Raw genomic sequence first — 19,682 nt, 5'->3', positions numbered from 1 at the left:
TCCAACCTCTCCATGTTACATGTTCATGCTTGCAGTGGCTGTTAGACTTTCTCACACACATAAAAAGTTAAAAACCACACAGGGTCTGACTGATGCATGAAGTTTTTTTAAAGATGTCAGTTTTTCTGTTTTGTTTTAGACTCAACAGGTGCTGGTGATAATGTGAGCTTTGTGTAAGTACAAGAGGAGTTCAGGAGGTTTGGTTTACGGTTTATAGAGTTTAAATGATAAATTGTGTCTCGAGTGATTTATATTATAAATAAAATGTAAGCACAGAATATCAAGTCTCCGTTTAAATATTCACATTAAATCATCTGCTGTGTTACTGCATCACCTGACTTTTGACTGATGATATAATAAGAATATAATACAATAATACAATTGTCCCTATGTATATGTTAGAATGCTAACATTAGCGTAGCTCTTAGCACAACCGTGCCTACGTCCTGGATTTCTGTGATTTCTCTACTCAAATCAAATTAAGAGATTTACTCTCTGCTTTCAATTTAAAATAATTAAATAGAAAAAGAAAGAAATATCTGTTTTATTGAATAGAAAATGTGCAAAACTGTGTGGATAACTTTCCAAGAAAAAACACAAAAAGTATACAATTTAATTTATTTATATACTCACTGGACAAAAAAAATAATAATAAACAACATGTCTGGAAAATCTTTTTGATATTTTTAGATTTTTACTCTTTAATACAGAAACATGGAGCAGATCATTCTAAACTGACAGTATGAACTCATTTACAACAATTTGTTTTTGAGTTTATTTTACTTTCAGTCCTAACCTCACACCTAGCTATTCAATATATGAGATTTTTATGCTTATTAATCAATGAAGAGTAGCAAAAAAACATGTTGCCACAATGTAAAAATTTGAACTGTTGATTACCACAAAAGAAAATTAATAACTTTGATTTGATATTCAAAAAAAAAACAAGGTTAAATGTTTCACCCCAAAATGAAAATACTATTATCTTCACCACAAGTAGAGAAACGTAACATAACAGCTTGGTCAATTATTATCTGCAAGAGATAATATGGTAATATGATCTGATGATCTGAGGTGAATCTCTCCAGTGTTGCTGATGAGGGCGACCTGCAGTTTGTCTCCAGGGCTCAACTTCAGGTCACTCCACACCAGGCTATCGGCATCATGACAGCTACCATAATGTGGAGCCCGCAACTGCAAAATGCAAAGGTCACAGACTTACAAATAATAATACTAAAAAGTAAAAATTCTAATTATTTGTTTTTTATTTCAAATGGGACTCAACAACAGTGGGAAAAAGAAAGAAAGAAAGAAATGAGAAAAGGAAAAACATGAATGAAAGACTCACAGTGAAAGTGTTTCCAGCCTGTAGTTTGAATGAGTTCTTAAATGTGTACGTGATGGATTTTCTCATATTTAATTCTAACCTCCATCCTTCCAGTTGTTGCTCCTGCAGTGACATTGGGTGAGAGGGAGGACGAGAACAAACTAATGTTACAGTGTTACACTTATTGAATCCATTGTGTTTATTCAATGATTCAATGTCATTTCCCTCTTTACATGAAAACAAGAGCAAATGGATTGTGGGGGAACTAACAGCTCATTATTTGGAATATTATTGTAGTCCAGACTTATACAGAACTCATACAGTGTTCATCCACACACAGACAACATTACCTCATTGGACGAGTTCCTGAGACGAATATATTTGCCCCACGGGTCGACCTCAACGACAGGTACTGTGCTGGTGTTGTTCTGCTGAGAGAGAGACAACACACACCGATATATTTCAGCACTAATCAACTAGCTAACAGACAGACAGACAGACAATGGTGTTGATCTGTCAGCATTGTTTTACACAGGAAGTGTCACTGACAGAGAACCTGAACTGTTTAAGACTGAAACATAGTGTATTTAGACATCTGACTATTCTAGAGTTTTCTTGATAAGTGAAATATTTTATCATTATATTATTTTATTTTCACTCTCAAGTTAATGTGATGATCTGATGGTGTGATAGAACACTGTTCATGTACAGTTTGTCTCAGGTTGAATCAGTTTACCTTCAGTGGATTTATACTGGAAACACTATCTGACTGTTGTCAGAGTGAGTTAATCAATGCACTGCTTTACTGTTACTTTACTTTACTGTTAAACACTGTACTAAGTACAATGATGCTTTTACTGCAAAATATTACTACTACAAATATGTTTTCATTATTGTATATGTATGTACTGTAACTGTATGTAGCTAACTTACCTACTGTCTGCTGGAGCAATGTTACTGTACTGGTAGTTCAGAGTAAACTGATACACATTAGTATTATTAACTGTTATTAACTCAATAATAATGAGAGTTCAAATCAACAATAAGACATGAGAAAGTTACTGCATGGTCTGATTTGTGCAGCATTTTCATTCAAGTATAACAGAGAGGTCAACTATTAATGTTAAAGAAACAGAAGTTTTCTAGTTGGACCTTTAGATGGAACAAAGTCACAGTTCTGTCTGTGTGAGAGGACCAGCAGAGAATCCTGAAGGTTTTGGTCTCCAGCAGCTCCTGAGAGAAATATCTGTGTGTTTAGCTGCTAAATGCTCCACTGTGTTCACCAGCTAGTCTCTGACTGTGTCTGTGTGCAGCGGCTGAAAATGACACTATGAGAGCAGTGACCGTGAACTAGGACAGTAATGTTGTGAAGTGAGGGATAAACAATGAGTTAAAACTCACTATAACGTTTTAGATTCAGCTGATAATTCTCTGTATCATCTGTACCACTGACATTGAACACACTGTCACATCGTTTTCAGTTTTTCATTTGAACTATTTTTATGAAAACATCAGTTACATCTGCTTTAAATCATTCTATCCGTAATGTGTGGTTTGTTAACACACAGACAGATGGATATTGATCTTTTAGCAGTGTTGTACTGCAGGAAGTGACGGTCTGACACTGACTAATGTGCACACAATAAAGTGCTCTGAGAAAATCTGTAATACTGCATGAAGACTAATGTTAGCACTGTATCAAAGATATGCAGTCTCCACATTCATTTCAATAGTTTCATTCCAGTTACCACTCAACTGCAACGTCTAAGCAATTTTAATTAATTTATATTAGCATTTATTTTATGTATGTTACTTTAACACACCAGCCTCTCCGCCTCAGTTAAACACAGTAGGTTGGTTTTATTTTTAGTTTATTCTCTCTTAGACAATGAATGACAGTTTAAGATTCTGTTATTGTTGTTGTTGTTGTTGTTGTTATTTATACGTTTTGGGTTTCTCTTCGATACACACTCTTTTAGTCTGCAGTGGTTCATACTGCTTTCAGTAAATAAAACTCTACAGAACCAGTTTACCTGTCACTTCAAGACCCTCAGCACCAAAAGTTGGTAGCTAAATGTTTTTATTTAAATTTAACTAAAAAACATGAATAAAAAACACATATTTCTTAAATGTTTTTTCCCTGTATCTCTGGCCTATCTCTGTTTATCTATTATTGTAATCTCCACTGATGATTTGTTTCCTCACTCCTCTGTCTGCCTACATTGTGTCTTCTTCTGAACCTCTGATTAACGACATTAACATAAATGTTGTTTTTGCATCCTTTCACAGATCAAACTTTTCCTGCTCTTGTTTGTTTTTTCTCTGCAAAGCAATGTCCTGTTTCTTTACTTACATGTTTGCTCTTCTTTTTCCTTTTTTTCTTGTTCACATTCTTCATCTGCACTGTCATCAGTGTCACTCTCTCTGTTTCTTCTTTAGTGACAGACTGATCTGCAGTTTTATTTTTTTTAGAACAGTTTTTCTCTCTATCGTTGTCATCTCTGTGATATTTCTTGATCTCTGTGCAAAGATAAAGGCAGTAATATCAAAGTATAAAAGAGTGATTTCCATTGTTGGAAAATATCACAGCACATCAGACATTTGAGTCTGATTGCACTGCAGTTTTAACAACACCATAACCTTTGACCTCTGACAAATACTGACATCTTAATCAAAATGAATGTCATTATTTCTATAAATTATTTCTATTTACAATTCACTATTTCATGAAACCTGTGAGAACTTGACATTCACAAAGAATTGCAAATAATCTGTGACTTACTCAACAGAAAGAAAACAAGTAACAGAATAGACACGATGCAAAGAGCCAAACAAACAGCCAAACCAACAATGATGGGAACAGCAGAACTGGAGTGGACTTTATAGAAATCATCTGAAATGATAAAACACACAATAACATGTAAGTAGAAAACTACATTTTAACTATTTTAAATGACATCATTAAAGAAATACATATCATGTTTACCTGAAATACAGAATAGTGTCTCTCTGGTCTGGTGGATGTCCTTCTGTTGGACTCTACAGGTGAAGTTGTTGCTGTGTCTCTTCTCCACAGTCACTCTGCTGCTGACAGTATAGAGGTCATCAGGACCTCTGACTGTCTCTGTAGGTCCAGCAGAGAGGAGGTTTCCCTCACTGTCCAGCCAGACCACCTCAGGCTCTGGATACCAGCCTTTAGACTCACACTGTAGAACCACTCCACTAGTGTCTTTATCAATGCCAGCCAAAGTTACAACCGGTAAGGTGACAGCATCTGATCCTGAGAAAAAGGAAATATTTAAAACAGTGCCAGTAGTGGGAGTGGAAGCTCACATATAGTGCATCAACAAATCCTGAATGGTTGCTATCTAAAGACACAAATCTTGAATTCTGAACATTTCAATGGTGTTTGTATCAAAAAGGTGCTATATTAATAAACTAAGCTACTGTATGTCAATGCTACTAAAATTAAGCATAAAGACTGGGTGAAATACACCATGAACATGTACAATATGTATGCACTTACCAACAACTAGCTGAACAGAAGATTGCTTCCCTGGTGATGGAATAAAGCATCTGTACGTTCCCTGATCACCAGCCTTCACTTTAGAGAGTTTCAGTGAAATGTTTCCCAGCTTCAGCTCATTGATGAACAGTGACGTTCTTCCCTCGAAGGAAGGATGTTTTTTACTCTCAAGTTCTTGACCATCACGCCACACATGGACAAATCTGGGGTTCAGGTCAGCTCTCGTCCACTCCAGTGTCAAACCAGAGGCATCTTCCGCAGGGTCCAGATGACAAGGCAAAATTATGTCGTGGCCAAGTGTTGCTTCTATTGGCTGGGATGAGCCAATCAGCTGAGACTGACCTGGAAAGACAAATGTGTATTTTTATATTGATAAAGGACCTCAACTTTTTAACACTATCTCTTCCAATAAGACACAGTATTAATATCAAAGATAATTTTATTTTAATATAACAGTGTTTATTATTGGCAGCAGTAATTTCCACACATTGACCGAAAACCTAGAAATGGAGGAAAAAGTTGCTGAGACTAAAACGTGATGTCATCCTTAATTATATATATAGTATATAGTAAGTTAAAAATAGTGATATCATTCGAAATAATCATGTCCTTACTGTAAATGACTTATTTTTTAATTGTACTATAACATAATTGGGAGCAATTATTGTTAGTATTTTAGCACTGATAGTTGACAGAGACAGTCAGGAAATACTTACACAATAGTGACCTATTAAGATTGTATTTGTGTATAAGTTACCTCTACAGAAGTGTGTTAGAAGAAGATGGAAAACCAGAACAATGAGGGTTGTGGGATGAGATTTAAGGAGCTTTTCGTCTGCGTAGAAAAGCATCTTGGAGCTCTGAAAATGAAGAGAAACCAGTGATTACAGAGATAACTGATGGGGGGAAAAGATTTGGATCTATTAGCTATCTATCTATCTATCTATCTATCTATCTACTGAACATCACATACTGAAGGCTCAAACTAATTAAATTAAAATATCTACTGCCGTCTTTTACACTCTTCTAGCAAATTACACAGAACGAAATTCCTAAAGAAATTTTGAGTGTGCCTGACTCTGGCCCGTTTATGAATCATCCTCTCTAGCTAGCTATGTGTGTGTGTGTATGTGTATGTTCACAGGAAAGCTTTGGTTGTCTTGGCAACCAGGGAAGGCCACAGCAGTCTGTTACTCCTGAGAGAGACAGAAAATCTCAAAATGAACCCCCTCGAACCATTGGCCAGGAATGACCAAAAAACGACCGAAATAAAAAACCGAAAAGACCGTGAGCGTCGTCATCTTGTTGAGCATAGGACTGCCGAGTTTCAGTGGCTAAAGTTAAAAAATGTGACCACGGGAGATTGAGAAAGAAATGGTGCAACGAGCTCCTTTCAAAATTTCTTCTCTCAAATTAACATGGGAGTAGATGGGGCTGTGAGAGGGTGTTGCTGGCGCATCAGTGCGTTTCCTGCCAAAAATATTTTGTAGTTTTTGAGTAGTCGACCGAAAAACGACATTGAAGAGTAATGCCTGTTCACAGTCTGTGAGCTGCAGGCTTTGGTTGCCAGGCAACCAGGAGCAGGAAACCAGTTCAAATCAGTTGGTTCTACCAATACCCATTCATTTTTTTCACAGATCATATTTCATCATGTTATATCCACTGTTTGATTCACACAGACTTTATACCTGTGAGAACCTGTTTGCTTCTCCTTCAGTCTTACACCTGACAGCTTTACAAATATTGACAGTGTCACAGCATTATGCTTTCACTTCTGTCCAACAGTTTCTCTCTGTGAGTCAGTCTTTGCATAGTTCAATAAATGTCACATTTTACTTTTATAGCTTAAGAAAACTTAAAATGTGTTTAAAGCTAAAGTAGTTTGATATTTTAGTCATGCTAGCAATCCTTTCAAAACCCAGTATCTCCGGCGTGTTACTATCATCACAATAAAGTCTCCCGGGCGCCCGGTTAGCTCAGTCGGTAGAGCTGGCAACCCGTGTACGGAGTTTCTGCAGCAGCCCAGGTTCTAATCTGACCTGCGGCCCTTTGCTGCTTGTCATCCCCTCTCTCTCTGCCCCCCTTTCCTGTCTATCTTTGGCTGTCACTATCAATAAAGGCAATAAAAAGGCCAAAAAAAATAACTTAAAAAAAAAAAACAATAAAGACTCCCTGGAACAAGAACAGTGTTGGTGTTAAAACTAACAGAATTAAAAAACGAACTCAAAATTTATATTTATAAAGTGGTTGAAATTAGAAAACAATTCATTGACTTCCATTTGAAATACAACTGGATGCATTTTTTCCACTGACACAAAGGCTAGAAAATAGACTATTATCTGTTCTTATGAAGTCTAATGTCAGAATGCAGACCCTAATTTAATTTCTAATTTATTTTACATTAAATGTTAGATGAAGACCACATACCTGCTGAGTGTTGCATGGCAGAGTCCCGTCATCTGAATGTGTGGCAAAGTCTGTTAATACTAGATTGATAAGCTCCTGACCTTTGACTGTTTTATCAATTACTCCACCTGCAGTTTATTGGTTGGTGATCCACTGTTGTGCCCTGTGTTGTTTTCAGTGAAGACAAGACAAGATAAGACACATGTCTTGCTGTTGCAATGTTCCATCAGCAACAAACTCACCCTTAAACTACATTAATACACAGGCCTTAGGCAGAAGAATGTATTCATAAAGAAAAAAACTTTATTACAGACACTTGACAAGTGATATTTGTATCTGCTTTCTGTAGCCAAGCTGAGTTTCCCTTTATGCTTCTCTATTTATTAACATCTGGACTTCAGTTGCTAGGTAACCAGCTATGAAATAATACACTGTGATTAAATCTGGTAGTTGCAGAGGACCATGAACAGCATTAACAGCACAGCATGGCAACTTAGGAAAAGCAAGTGCTCATGAAGGCAGATGACAGCCCTGTCAGGCAGGGGGCAGGATAGGACTTCTACATCCATCAACATCTATCAGCCATCTTTCTATGGGTCTGTGGCAGTGTGTGTGAGACTGGAAGAGACTTAAAATGAGGTAACAGGAGATAACAGAGAGAAAGATCGGAGGATATGTGACATCTGTAAATTATATATGTATTCATGTTTGCCCAAAGAGTTTGACACTGATGAAACCCGGCCATAACAACCTCTGACCTTCAGCTTGGGAAACTGTGAGATGCCATTTATTTCAACAAGTGGAAATGGTCACCTACTGTACCTGTGTTCACTTTTTACAACAGTCTACTGGTCAATATGCATGCATGAATCTGCTTCTTGCGATACGGCTACAACTGGAACACGGTACTGTACTATACTAGTGATCATCATTTGAACTAATAGATCTTTAGCTCCAGTGTCGGCCTTGGCAGACTGACTCAGTTCAAACTCTGTCTGCTATAACATGCACAAACTAAACTCTAAACTGTGAGGGAAAAATACACAAAACAATCATTTCAACATACAGGGCTTCTGAGTACTTTAAAGAACCTAATTCCAATTCTGTCAGATAGTACAATACTTTATATGATATAGGCTTGTCTGTTATGGGATACTGTAGAGACATAGCGATTCAACATGATAAAAACAGATTGTTTTAAGGTAACAGAAACATGATTCTTATTTCCAGGTGATTATACACAAATAAAAACATACCTATGAATTTTATATTCCATATCTGACAACATACCCTTTTAAATGTTACACACTAGATGGTTTAAAGTTGGCTCTATGTTGAAACCACAGTGGGTATGGCCCCAGCTTTTACACATCAGAAATAAACTGCACAGGAAGAGGAAGCTCTCACCTACATCCGTCTTAAGCCGTCATTCAGTCTAATGCTCAAGCAGTCAGCAGCAAGACGGCATGGAGGTTAGAGGTCTCTGCATCAGACTGTGTGAGTACTGAGTCTCAGGTTCCTCCATCTCCTTCTTTGAGTTACATCCATATAAATCTTTTTTTTTTTTTTTTTGTGCTTCTATTGTGTTATCTATTTATTCTGTATATCTTTTTGTGCAGCACTTTGGAAACCTTGTGTTTGTTAAAATCGTGCTATATAAATAAAGTGGATTGGATTGGTTTGAAATGAATGCATCCTTGCCTGATATGCAGCTTTCTTTATTTTTCTGTCCAGTGACGTGTGTAATCATTCTGTTGGGTGCACATTTTCAGAGGAGCTATACTCAAGAAGATGGTGGGTAGCAAATACTTAATACTTTAATTAGATTCAATTTTCACATTTTATGTGTGCATGCATCACACATCACTGCTTTTCATCTCCAAACGGAACCTAAGACAGGTTAACGTTTGATATAAACTATTAAAACGTATATGTCTCTGCAGTGTACATAATATACATTTTCTATTAATAGAAAGTAGAAAGTTTTCCTCAAATCAAATATTACATATTGTGAAGAGTTAAGTTTCAAATGACTTAATGTTTTGTTGTGAGGGCATACTGTTGTAAGAGAAAAACAACATTAACTGCTGTCTATTGAGAAGTACAGCGATGTGTTCTGATTCGATAATAGATACAAAGTGTTTTTTTAGTTTCAGATGCAGCTTTTCGTATCACTACAGACAGACTGCAGTTCTTTGAATATGAGTCCGTCTCTTTTCACTGCGAGGCTCTAAACGGCTTGACTCAGCTGAGAGGAATCAGAAATACTAAGGAATTCATCCCAAACTGTGATACTAAGAGGGCGTCAGCACTGACCTGCACCATTAAAGAGGCCTATGACACAGACAGTGGAGTGTACTGGTGTGAGACTAAAAGAGGAGAGAAAAGCAACACTGTCAACATCACTGTCACCGGTATGTTTATTATATGTCAAACACAACCTTCTGCTTAAATAATATCTACTGTTAAGCTCAAGGTTTCTCAAGCTTTTCTTACAGTTTGTCATAGGCAAAGTTAATCACATATATAGTTCCGTGATATGGAGTTTTTTTTTTCTAACCCATTGTGTTCTTTTTTCCATAAAATGCATAAAAACTGATTTTAGGTAAATGTAATGAGTCATCTACTATGCATCAAATAGTGTGTATACTGTAAGTTTGTTTTTCATTCTTAACATTTTCAAAATCTCAAACCAATACCTTTTAGGGTTTCTAATGTCTTAAATTATTTTTGTCAGTGTCAAAAATGTCAACTTAAGAAATGTCTTCAAATATAAACAAAATTATAACTACAGTATACAGAATGTGAACTCCTAACTGGAAGGCCATTTTCTAAATACCCCTCCATTCTTACCATTTCAGACCAACTTGAAATTTATAGTTTTACTAAAAATCAGTTCAAAGCATTACAATTGTTTTGTTGTACATGTGACATATGTCTAACAGTGGACTTTTTAACATGTTGTTCAGCTGGCTCTGTGATCTTGGAGAGTCCTGTGATGATGATGGAGGGACACACTGTGACACTGCGCTGCAGATACAAGACAGCTTCCACCAACCTCCAAGCTGACTTCTATAAAGATGACATCCACGTGGAGAGAAGTCCTGAAAACGAGATGACCATTAAGAATGTTTCCAAATCTAATGAAGGCCTCTACAAGTGCATCATCTCTGGTGTTGGAGCATCACCAGGAAGCTGGCTGGCTGTAGGAGGTGAGACATAACAATATTACAAAAAAATAAATAAATTGATACTAATAAGAAGCTAATTTGCAAAAAATATATTTCTTTCCCCTGAAAATATACCAACCAATGTTACAAAAATATATGATAATATGAACCATATTGATATATCTTATATGGTGTATATATATACACTTGTGTGTGTGGAATACTGTGCTAGGGATAACTCTCACAGTTCTATAATTAAATGTTATGGCCAGTTTGTTGCTGCATAAGCTCATAAGCTTTATATTTTATAACATAATGCAATTTATATTTATTATTTCCTCAAATGTGCAAGCAGTAATATGCTTTGTTACCATCTTGTGCAACATTTAGTTTAACTTGAGTAAAGGTTTGGTTTGGTTGTAAAGTATTTATACAAATATCAACCAGCTGCTCATAACTTTCTGGAATTATACTAATAATTTATTCTAAAATAAAAAAAAAATGTTTCAAACTAATTGGTTTCTATAAGAAGGAGGTTTGCTGTGTGACAATGTTTTTCTTTCTTCTTTCTGTCACTTTGTGAAGTTAACCATCCTTTCCACCGTACCTCCCCACAAGTCCGCACCCCGCTGTTGGTTGCTGTCACTATTTTAATGGTGGCTCTGGTGCTGCTGGTGTTGGGATTTCTTCAAATAAGGAAACACAGAGGTACAGAAAAGTAACAGTTGATAAACTGATACGATGTCAAATAATTAAGTCTCCCAGACAGTGGCTCATCTCAACTGTGGCTTTAGACTACATAGATAGATAGATAGATAGATAGATAGATAGATAGATAGATAGATAGATAGATAGATAGATAGATAGATAGATACTTTATTTATCCCAAAGGGAAATTCAAGTTCAAGACTATGGATCACTGTTATGTACCAAAGGATTTTCCCCAAAAAGCTAAAGTTACCTACATTAATATACACAATAATACAACAAATGTATTATTTTGTATCATTCTACACCCTTCCTAAGCCATTTCCCAGAACTGCAGTATGGATGCTTAAGTCGATCAAGTCGTCTTTTATCCATAGATTTTTCTGGGCCCACGAAATTGAGGAAATTAATGTTGTTACTGAAGATGGTTCAAAAGTTAAAGTTTGGTTGTTATACTGTCATCACCTGGCACCAAATTCCTCACTGCACTCCCTCAGGCCCTCAGCAATAAACTGATCCATTGGATTAAATAATAATACAAATAAAAATATAAATACAGACACATAGATATAGATTCCTTCCTTTATGGTTAGATTACAATTTACATAGTTGGCAGCGTTCCATAAATATATATCTGTCCAAAGTGCAAGAAAGAGTGCACAGAATTATTTACAGTAAGCATGGAGAAAACTACGTAACTTTAAATTCTTTTTCTTTTTCTGCCTCTCAGTTTTCTATCCATCAGTGATGCTCTGCTTTTCCTCAAAGACACCAGCAGCATCACAGTCGGGTGAGGAAGATCAAAATGGTGAGAGCAAAATTATTATTAATGTACTTTGGAGTTCTTCAAATCATTGCTCATATTGATTCACAAAAACTTCTTCAAATCATTGCTCATATTGATTCACAAAAACTTTTGATTTAAACTCCAACATATTATTTTTCTTTCTTTAACATACAGACTTAAATTAAGACTAAATTAAGACTAAGTCATTCTAAAATTTTAATATGTAAAAAAGATGTTAATGTAAATATTCAACATGTATACCTGTTTTAGAAACATTGTTTTTTATGTTTCAGTGTCTGGAGAGGACTCTGCAGATGATCCAGACGGTGTGACGTATGCAGTTGTTGTCCTGAAACAGAGAAAGAATAAAGGTTTACTTGATTATAATTTTTTCTTTAACTTGTGTCTTAATTATCTCTAAACATTTTACAAGATTATATGTATTCATTATTTTGTGAAACGAGTGGTACTTTTAACATATTAAGTTACCCACTAAGGAGAACTAGAATAATAAGACGAGTTGTTTGGTTTCACTGCCCTACATAATGAAAGAGGCAGTTGAGGTGTTGTAACCAGTAAAGGTTGAGACGTGCTGCACAGTAGAGCTGGCAGCTGAATTATTTTTACCTCCTCTCAGCGTCTCATACGTGCTGTTTTGTTTTAGACCCGGCAGACGCTGCTGATAATTTGAGCCTCAAGACAAAACGCAGCAGAAAACCACAGAGGGAAAGAGGTGAGAGGGGCTCGCTGACAGTTTTAGTCTGATAAGAGCATTTGTGGTGTTCCTCTGTCTGTTGATCTCTTACTTCCTGTTGGTTTCCCCCCTTCAGATGACGATGAGTCCTCACTTCAACCCATTTACTCCACCTTAAAAACAAGTGAGACTTCACAAACTCTCCAGCGTGATTTTTTGCCCTCACAATTAATTGACAGTCCCCAAATCTTCATGTAGCTTCCCAGCTGCAGATATTTGAACACTACATCGTTACCTGGTATGTCCCACAGGTACACTTCACCTGTGAGTTATGGTTATTTTGACCCTATCAAAGTGACTGCTACCATCAGTTCAGCACTGGTCATACACATTTAAAATTGATTAAAATATTTGCAGTAATTAGAAAAAATACATGTTAACAAACTATGGACATAGAGCTGTGATAAATGAAGATTATCTCCCAGAATGTATTCTTTATTTTAAATATTAAAGCATCTGGTACCCTGTTTGACAGATAGTGCCGTTCACATTGTTTGTAGAGACTACAGACTGTAATTTGAATAAAAAACCCTCTGAAGTACCTCAAAACACAAGCTTTTATCAGTACAAAGAAACAGATGCTTCCATGATATGTAGCAGCAGAGACTTCAAAATATATCACACCTCATAATATAAAAGACGTGGACAGAGCATGTAGAAACATTGCAGTTCAGAGTATATTTCAGTAGAGTATCACATTTCTTGTGTCTTAACATGAAACATTAATTCTACTTGTTTCTAAAGCAGAATGTGAATCTTTGAATACCCCAGCAGCCGAAGACTCAAGTGTAACAGAGGAGGAACCTCTCTATTCTCCTGTCCGGAAGGTAAGACTGATGGTAGTTCTGGCCAACAGTAACTTCCTCTCAATTTGACCAATTAGTCCTTATATGTGATATTGAATCTGTACACACAAACCTACACTACACACAATATAGTGTATGATATATTAATTTGTAAATGATAAAGTGGCCGTTGATCTTACAATATTTTACCACAGATATATTATTGATGTATTCTGACTTACAGGCCACAAAGAGCAGAGACTGATGAATGGAGGAGAGACTCTCGTGTGCAAGAGAAGAACTGACAATCATACATTTTGTTGAGTCTTGAAGCTTTGTCTTGAACTTATGTGTGTATTTAATCACCTTTTTACACATTTTAGTGTATTAAGCATCAATACAATGTTTCACTTCAGTTGAATATAGCAACCAACAAAAATGTTTCATGCCATATTATCCTGCATCTGCATCAAGCCTCATATTTCAAACTGTTACATTACTTCGTGTTGTGTTTAGTATAACAAATGTCATTTGGTAAATTAGATTGGAAATATAAAGACTGAAAGTTCAGCTTCATCATCTCGTCATTGTGTCTATTTTTTTATTACACTGCGTTAAACCGCTTTGTTCTGTTCACACGTGTATAGAAGCAGTCTATAAGAGCAGAGCTGCTGAAGCTTTAAAAGCACTCGCTGTGGTCAACCAAAGTGTTGCTGTCACATCAAGTAACTGAAGTTTAAAGCCACACTGATACATTTGTTTGGTTTCAACAATAAAGTCAAAAAACAAACTATTTGTATTTTCATGTAGATTGTCATTTTTTCCCCCACAGTGTTAATTAAGCACAGCCCCAACAAGCTTTCCTCAATGAACAATAAGGATTAAATTTAACATGTTAAGTGACTGGGACGATTGCTCAGTTATGATAGTGAAAAGCTGGGCTCTTGCAAATGCATACATACTCATTGCCAAAATACATTTAGCTGCTACTAACCCATGTTCAGAAACCCAGGGGCGCCGCCAGGAATTTTGGGCCCCATGATAAAAAATCAAAGTGGGCCCCCTCTGCGCAGCTGTTGTCACCACATCTCTAGGACCTAACTGTCCCATCAAAAGCTTTACATAACTCTAATTAAAGGCTTGCAACTGTCTTGCTTCTTGTAGTTCAATACTAGTACTAGCACAATATTTACTGCTGGTGATTTGTACATGCATGCAGGTCTGCATACAGTATGCAGTTCACTATTTGATGCAAGACTAAAAGCAACCATACGTCTCAATGTATTTTTATTGTAGAATTTCAAAATGGAAAATTCTCTCAACGAAATTAATTAAGAATTATTATTAATCATTATGTGAGAAAATAATTGTTATTAATGTGTTTGAATTTCTGTCATTAATAAATATTTCATTTTCTTTTAATAATGGTAAAAAGAGCAAGAGAGAAATCCCCACAGACTCCCTGCAATGATGCTAACTGGCCTGTCATTGAACACAACGTTGCTCAGCTTCTTCACTGGGACAGGGAGGGGGACAGTGATGGGGAGACAGGGAAGGGTACAGTGATGGGGGGACATGGAGGGCTACAGTGATGGGGGGACAGGGAGGGAGTACAGTGATGGGGGGACAGGGAGGGGTACAGTGATGGGGGGACAGGGAGGGTACAGTGATGGGGGGACAGGGAGGGGTACAGTGATGGGGGGACAGGGAGGGTACAGTGATGGGGGGACAGTGAGGAGTACAGTGATGGGGGGACAGGGAGGGTGCAGTGATGAGGGTACAGTGATGGGGGGGAAGGGGGGACAGGGAGGGGTGCAGTGATGAGGGGACAGTGATGGGGGGGACAGGGAGGGGTACAGTGATTGGGGGACAGGGAGGGGTACAGTGATTGGGGGGGACAGGGAGGGGTACAGTGATGGGGGGACAGGGAGGGGTACAGTGATGGGGGGACAGGGAGGGGTACAGTGATGGGGGGACAGGGAGGGGTACAGTGATGGGGGGACTGGGGTGCTGCTGACTCATCTGTTGTTAAGTCTGCTAAAAGGGGCAGGGACAATGATTTAATATGAATATGTTGCTAAACGTTTCCCTGAACTGATTAAATGGTGATTGAATGTAGACTGACACTAGTCTGTAGCTGGCTGTCTTATTTCCTTATGGACATTAAGCCAACAGGTTAAGAGTACTCACAGACTATAGGCTCCTTTCTTGGTGAAACACTGGGTTACAGATTGACATCCTTTCCTTTGACTTTCCTCTCTCTCTTTTCTCTCTTTCCTTTTTTGAAACCCAGATTTTGATTTACTAGTTAACATTGTGATCACTGTAGTTCTGGCTCATCTACTGACTGCAATAAACACCATCACTGATAAGTGCGCTAAGGCAGGACCAAACCATTTCCTGCAGATACAGGGGGGTGGTCGGTCAATATGGATGTTTACTTTTTGCTCAATGAGGATATTTAACTTTTACTGCCAAAAACAAGTAAAAACAGAGATCATTCATTTTATTATTATATTTGAAATATATATACTGATTGATGATGGTTTAATAACTTTATATTAGTTTTTACCTATTTTTTGCCTGCCAATACAGCGCCCCTGCAGAAACCATCTGATACAGACAGAAAGAGCTGTAGAAATTGTACAGGGGGATGCAGCTAAATTAAAAAAAGAATATGACTGTAGTCTTCTACGGCGGCAGCATTCTCTCTCTCTCTCTCTCTCTCTCTCTCTCTCTCTCTCTCTCTCTCACACACACACACACACACACACACACAACCTATCACTTATTGATCCAATATCAATATCAACTCCTACTCTGCCCCTTCATCATAAATAAATAAATCATTTGGATATGATGAATATAATGTCATTTATTATATTAAAAATACAGCATTGCTATTTAGAATGTAAAAATCCGGCACAATGACCTAACATATAAACGAAAATGTGCCAGTCATTTACCACAGAGGGTAAAGTCTGCAGTTTTATTGGAGTTCATGGATCAGATAATAATTCTGTGACAGGGATACTGCTGGCTGCATGAAACAGGTATGTCCGCTTTTCTGAATTAATTCAGTTAATTTCTTATTTATAATGACTAATTGTAAGGTAACTTTGAATTAAAATGTATTTACTATTAGAATTACTGTTTTACTGTTCTTTCCACCTTTCTTTTACTTTTCGTCTTTTATTGCTTGAACATAATTTTATTGTTTCAGCAACATTGTTTTGTGTTTAAAACAATAATGGAAAAAACAGTTATGTATCTGTTTTACACAGTTTCCATTACAGGCCCATTCTTAATTGTTTATGAAGTCTTTTGACCATTTTTAATATGTATGCTAATTACTTATTCAGAGACCTGATAGTGTTGTTTGATAATGCCATAAATCTCAGTACTTAAGTTATCCAAATGTGCAATATGGTTTGTTTTTCACAAACACCATCACGTTAGATGCATTATTATTACATTTGATCTCCATGGCCTATAAGTTTTTACTACTGGTTTGCGTTCATTTTCAGATCTAAACTCCACCATGATTCACCTGATCTCGACTCAGTACGGTGTCTTCAGTGCTGTGGCGGTTTTACTTCTACTAACAGACTCTTGTGGAGGTAGAGTCTTAGAAGGTAAACAGTCATGTGTTGTAGCATTTCTATCCTGAGATGTCAGGAGCCATGTACCCAGAATAAAGACTTGGAGAGGCATCGTTAATAGGCAACCATACAAACACACATATGTTTGCACATTTTTAATGAGTTTCTAGGTTACATTATTCTTTTTAAGGCAAATCTGTAGCAAAACCTATTGTATATATATATTGTATATAAATAGTATAATAATCGACTCTTCCCTGCTGATTCCAGTCATTGCTTGATGTTAATGCTCCACATTCTGAGTTTGAAACAGGCTATCACGCTCTTTTATTCTTATTTGCATAAATAGGTTGTTGGCATGGTTGAAAACTGCAATTTATTACTCTGTCATGCTATATATGATATCTTGATATTGTTTTTTTTATTGTACTTTTATCATTGCACTATGATTATACTGTGTTTCATGTAGTTCCCTAAGTGCTGTTGTTCTTTTATGATGAGTTTTGTGTGTATTTTGTAAAACAGGCCAGACTCAGCTGATTGGTCCACTTCAGCCGGTAGTCACAACAGTTGGCGATGACGTCATATTGCCGTGCCTCCTAGAACCTGGCAAGGATGCTGTCACCATGGCGTTTGAATGGACGAGAAGTGACCTGAACCCCAGATTTGTCCATGTGAGGCATTCTGGTCAGGACCTGTTGGGTATGCTGCATCCATCCTACAAGGGAAGAACGTCACTCAGCAGCGAGAGACTGAAGTCCGGAGATATTTCATTAAAACTCTCTGAAGTGAAACCATCTGATGAGGGAAAGTATAGATGCTACATTCCAGGATGGGAGAAAGAATCCTTTGTTGAGCTTGTTGTTGGTAAGTGATGATATCTGAATTGTCCATATTACCTTCTTTACTTTCATTCATATGTTTTTTTTTTAGGAAGGTGTAGCTCTTCTTGGTCACAAAAAATGTAACAATTACATTTATTTAAATAAACACATTTACACACAAAATTTCACTTAATGTTCCAATAATTGTAACATTGTGGAAGAATTACAGTTACTGAAAGAGTAAGATTTCTTCTCATTCCCATCATCAGGTGCTGTGTCCTCACATTTCATAGTGGGTATTGACAAAGTCGGTAAAGGAGTGGTTCTACAGTGTGAGTCTAACAGCTGGTATCCAGAACCTGAGGTGGTCTGGCTGGACGGTGAGGGAAACCTCCTCTCTGCTGGACCTACAGAGACAGTCAGAGGTCCTGATGACCTCTATACTGTCAGCAGCAGAGTGACTGTGGAGAAGAGACACAGCAACAACTTCACCTGTAGAGTCCAACAGAAGGACATCAACCAGACCAGAGAGACACACATCTATGTTCAAGGTAAACGTGTTATACATGTAAGGTTTGTTCACAGTTTTCAATACAGTGAGGTTAAATGTTGTAAACATTTCAGATTTGATCTTTTTTCTTTTTCATTTCAGATACATTGTTCGACTCCAGTGCTGCTACTGTCACTGGTTTGGCTGTTACTTTGGCCATCTCCCTTTCAGTTAATCTTTTGGGGTTTTGTGTGTGGCGTTGTCGTCGCTGTAAATGAATTTAGAACTGCAGTTACATCACACCCTCTACACTCAGTCGCAACCTACACAAGGAGGCTTTTATTAGCATACAGGCACTGAACAGAGAGTGACTGTATCAGGAATAACATATGAAACGCAGACAAGGCTAAAACCTAAAGGTAAATACAGACACAGAAATACTGAATAATACAGCAGACTGTTTCGGCATATATTGACAAATACAATGTGATTATTTGTCTGATTAGTTATGAGTTATTCATGGACATCTATCCAGGACATCAGAGATAACACTATCTATGTTAAACTTCACCAATAAAAAAACACTCCATGCTGTAATTCTTTAGACAATAGGTTCTATTAACATTTATTAAAGATCTCATAGCTGCTTTTGCAGCCATCAGTAGAGTTTATGTACAACACTGACTAGCGGAGACTGAAATTCAGCAAATCAGAAGAGAATATACAGTTTGTATATGGCAGCTTAAAAAATGCTTTCTCAAGGCCAAGAAGTGACTGAATGCAACCAGTTTCATTGAAACTGTATATTTAAATTGATCTCCAATTGAATGTAATATTGTGTTGGCCAATGCTGTTCTAGCTTCAGCTCTGGTACCTAAGATCACCACGTGGTAATGATAGTTAATAATCCACATATGGTTTCACCAACCTGTACATGGTCTCTATCGAGAGAGTATCAAGACCACACCTTTTCCCTGCTGTATCCAGTTCCATGTGTGAATACTTCCAAACTGTTTCTACAGTTCATGAACAGTGCATCACTGTGTCACTTTTGATTGTTCATAAATTAAATGTTCATAGATAGGAAATGTGTGTACTACAGTAAAACATGAGTAGTAGTAGAGTTCGCTAACTTGCATTTATATGAATATGAATGTATATGACATGTGGTCTGAATATTATTATTAAACACTTTTTTATCTAATCCTGTTGTCTCTGGTTTGTTATTAATGAACTTCAATACAAATGAAAAGGTCAGTTAAGGTCAGATAACCATGAAGTAATCAGGCACCATGTTGTAACT

General features: G+C 37.0%; 3 protein-coding genes across 8 annotated transcripts; 2 read left to right on the top strand and 1 right to left on the bottom strand.

Moving 5' to 3' along the window:
* Positions 1-1,007: 1,007 nt before the first annotated feature.
* LOC127360696 (butyrophilin subfamily 3 member A2-like) lies at positions 1,008-7,320 on the bottom strand. Its single transcript, XM_051395165.1, has 9 exons — positions 7,281-7,320; positions 5,611-5,713; positions 4,854-5,195; positions 4,314-4,607; positions 4,110-4,220; positions 3,681-3,847; positions 1,678-1,758; positions 1,349-1,450; positions 1,008-1,194 (listed from the first exon to the last, which is right to left on the bottom strand). The coding sequence occupies exons 2-9, from the start codon at positions 5,702-5,704 to the stop codon at positions 1,024-1,026; spliced, it is 1,362 nt and encodes a 453-aa protein (XP_051251125.1). The 5' UTR covers positions 5,705-5,713; positions 7,281-7,320; the 3' UTR covers positions 1,008-1,023.
* Positions 7,321-8,724: 1,404 nt separating this feature from the next.
* On the top strand, positions 8,725-13,923 carry LOC127360702 (carcinoembryonic antigen-related cell adhesion molecule 20-like). Of its 6 annotated transcripts, XR_007883893.1 has the most exons (12): positions 8,725-8,756; positions 8,994-9,053; positions 9,410-9,673; positions 10,229-10,471; positions 11,015-11,137; positions 11,868-11,945; positions 12,218-12,295; positions 12,589-12,657; positions 12,755-12,817; positions 12,866-12,916; positions 13,423-13,505; positions 13,708-13,923. XR_007883893.1 is itself a non-coding variant. In XM_051395175.1 (11 exons), exons 1-11 carry the CDS (start codon positions 8,726-8,728, stop codon positions 13,726-13,728), a joined length of 1,080 nt encoding a protein of 359 aa, XP_051251135.1. In that variant the 5' UTR covers position 8,725; the 3' UTR covers positions 13,729-13,923. The 6 variants fall into 6 exon arrangements, 5 of the variants coding, with proteins under 5 accessions (XP_051251135.1, XP_051251134.1, XP_051251133.1 ...); XM_051395175.1 differs by lacking the exon at positions 12,866-12,916 and having other exon boundaries at positions 11,868-11,927; positions 12,755-12,802; XM_051395174.1 differs by lacking the exon at positions 12,866-12,916 and having other exon boundaries at positions 12,755-12,802; positions 13,426-13,505.
* A 2,510-nt stretch (positions 13,924-16,433) lies between these two features.
* Positions 16,434-18,657, top strand: LOC127360690 (butyrophilin subfamily 2 member A2-like). The gene is made up of 5 exons (XM_051395144.1): positions 16,434-16,516; positions 16,991-17,098; positions 17,591-17,932; positions 18,159-18,440; positions 18,542-18,657. The coding sequence occupies exons 2-5, from the start codon at positions 17,005-17,007 to the stop codon at positions 18,655-18,657; spliced, it is 834 nt and encodes a 277-aa protein (XP_051251104.1). The 5' UTR covers positions 16,434-16,516; positions 16,991-17,004.
* The last annotated feature ends 1,025 nt before the right edge of the window (positions 18,658-19,682 follow it).

The sequence above is a fragment of the Dicentrarchus labrax genome, unplaced genomic scaffold (genome assembly GCF_905237075.1).
Source record: "Dicentrarchus labrax unplaced genomic scaffold, dlabrax2021, whole genome shotgun sequence".
In the NCBI taxonomy this organism is placed as follows: domain Eukaryota; kingdom Metazoa; phylum Chordata; class Actinopteri; family Moronidae; genus Dicentrarchus; species Dicentrarchus labrax.
This window is presented reverse-complemented; position numbering and strand designations above follow the sequence as displayed.

What these genes read in the sequence shown, in the direction of transcription:
- LOC127360702 (XM_051395173.1), top strand. Translation starts at nt 8,726, where the DNA reads ATGGAGGTTAGAGGTCTCTGCATCAGACTGT. An exon ending in AGGTCTCTGCATCAGACTGT is followed by an intron (nt 8,757 to 8,993) that starts GTGAGTACTGAG and finishes TTTTCTGTCCAG; the next exon opens with TGACGTGTGTAATCATTCTG. An exon ending in TGTCAACATCACTGTCACCG is followed by an intron (nt 9,674 to 10,228) that starts GTATGTTTATTA and finishes CATGTTGTTCAG; the next exon opens with CTGGCTCTGTGATCTTGGAG.
- LOC127360690 (XM_051395144.1), top strand. Translation starts at nt 17,005, where the DNA reads ATGATTCACCTGATCTCGACTCAGTACGGTGTCTTCAGTGCTGTGGCG. An exon ending in TGGAGGTAGAGTCTTAGAAG is followed by an intron (nt 17,099 to 17,590) that starts GTAAACAGTCAT and finishes TTTGTAAAACAG; the next exon opens with GCCAGACTCAGCTGATTGGT. An exon ending in GACACACATCTATGTTCAAG is followed by an intron (nt 18,441 to 18,541) that starts GTAAACGTGTTA and finishes TTTTCATTTCAG; the next exon opens with ATACATTGTTCGACTCCAGT.
- LOC127360696 (XM_051395165.1), bottom strand. Translation starts at nt 5,704, where the DNA reads ATGCTTTTCTACGCAGACGAAAAGCTCCTTAAATCTCATCCCACAACC. An exon ending in GACACTATTCTGTATTTCAG is followed by an intron (nt 4,221 to 4,313) that starts GTAAACATGATA and finishes TTATCATTTCAG; the next exon opens with ATGATTTCTATAAAGTCCAC. An exon ending in TCAGGAACTCGTCCAATGAG is followed by an intron (nt 1,451 to 1,677) that starts GTAATGTTGTCT and finishes ATGTCACTGCAG; the next exon opens with GAGCAACAACTGGAAGGATG.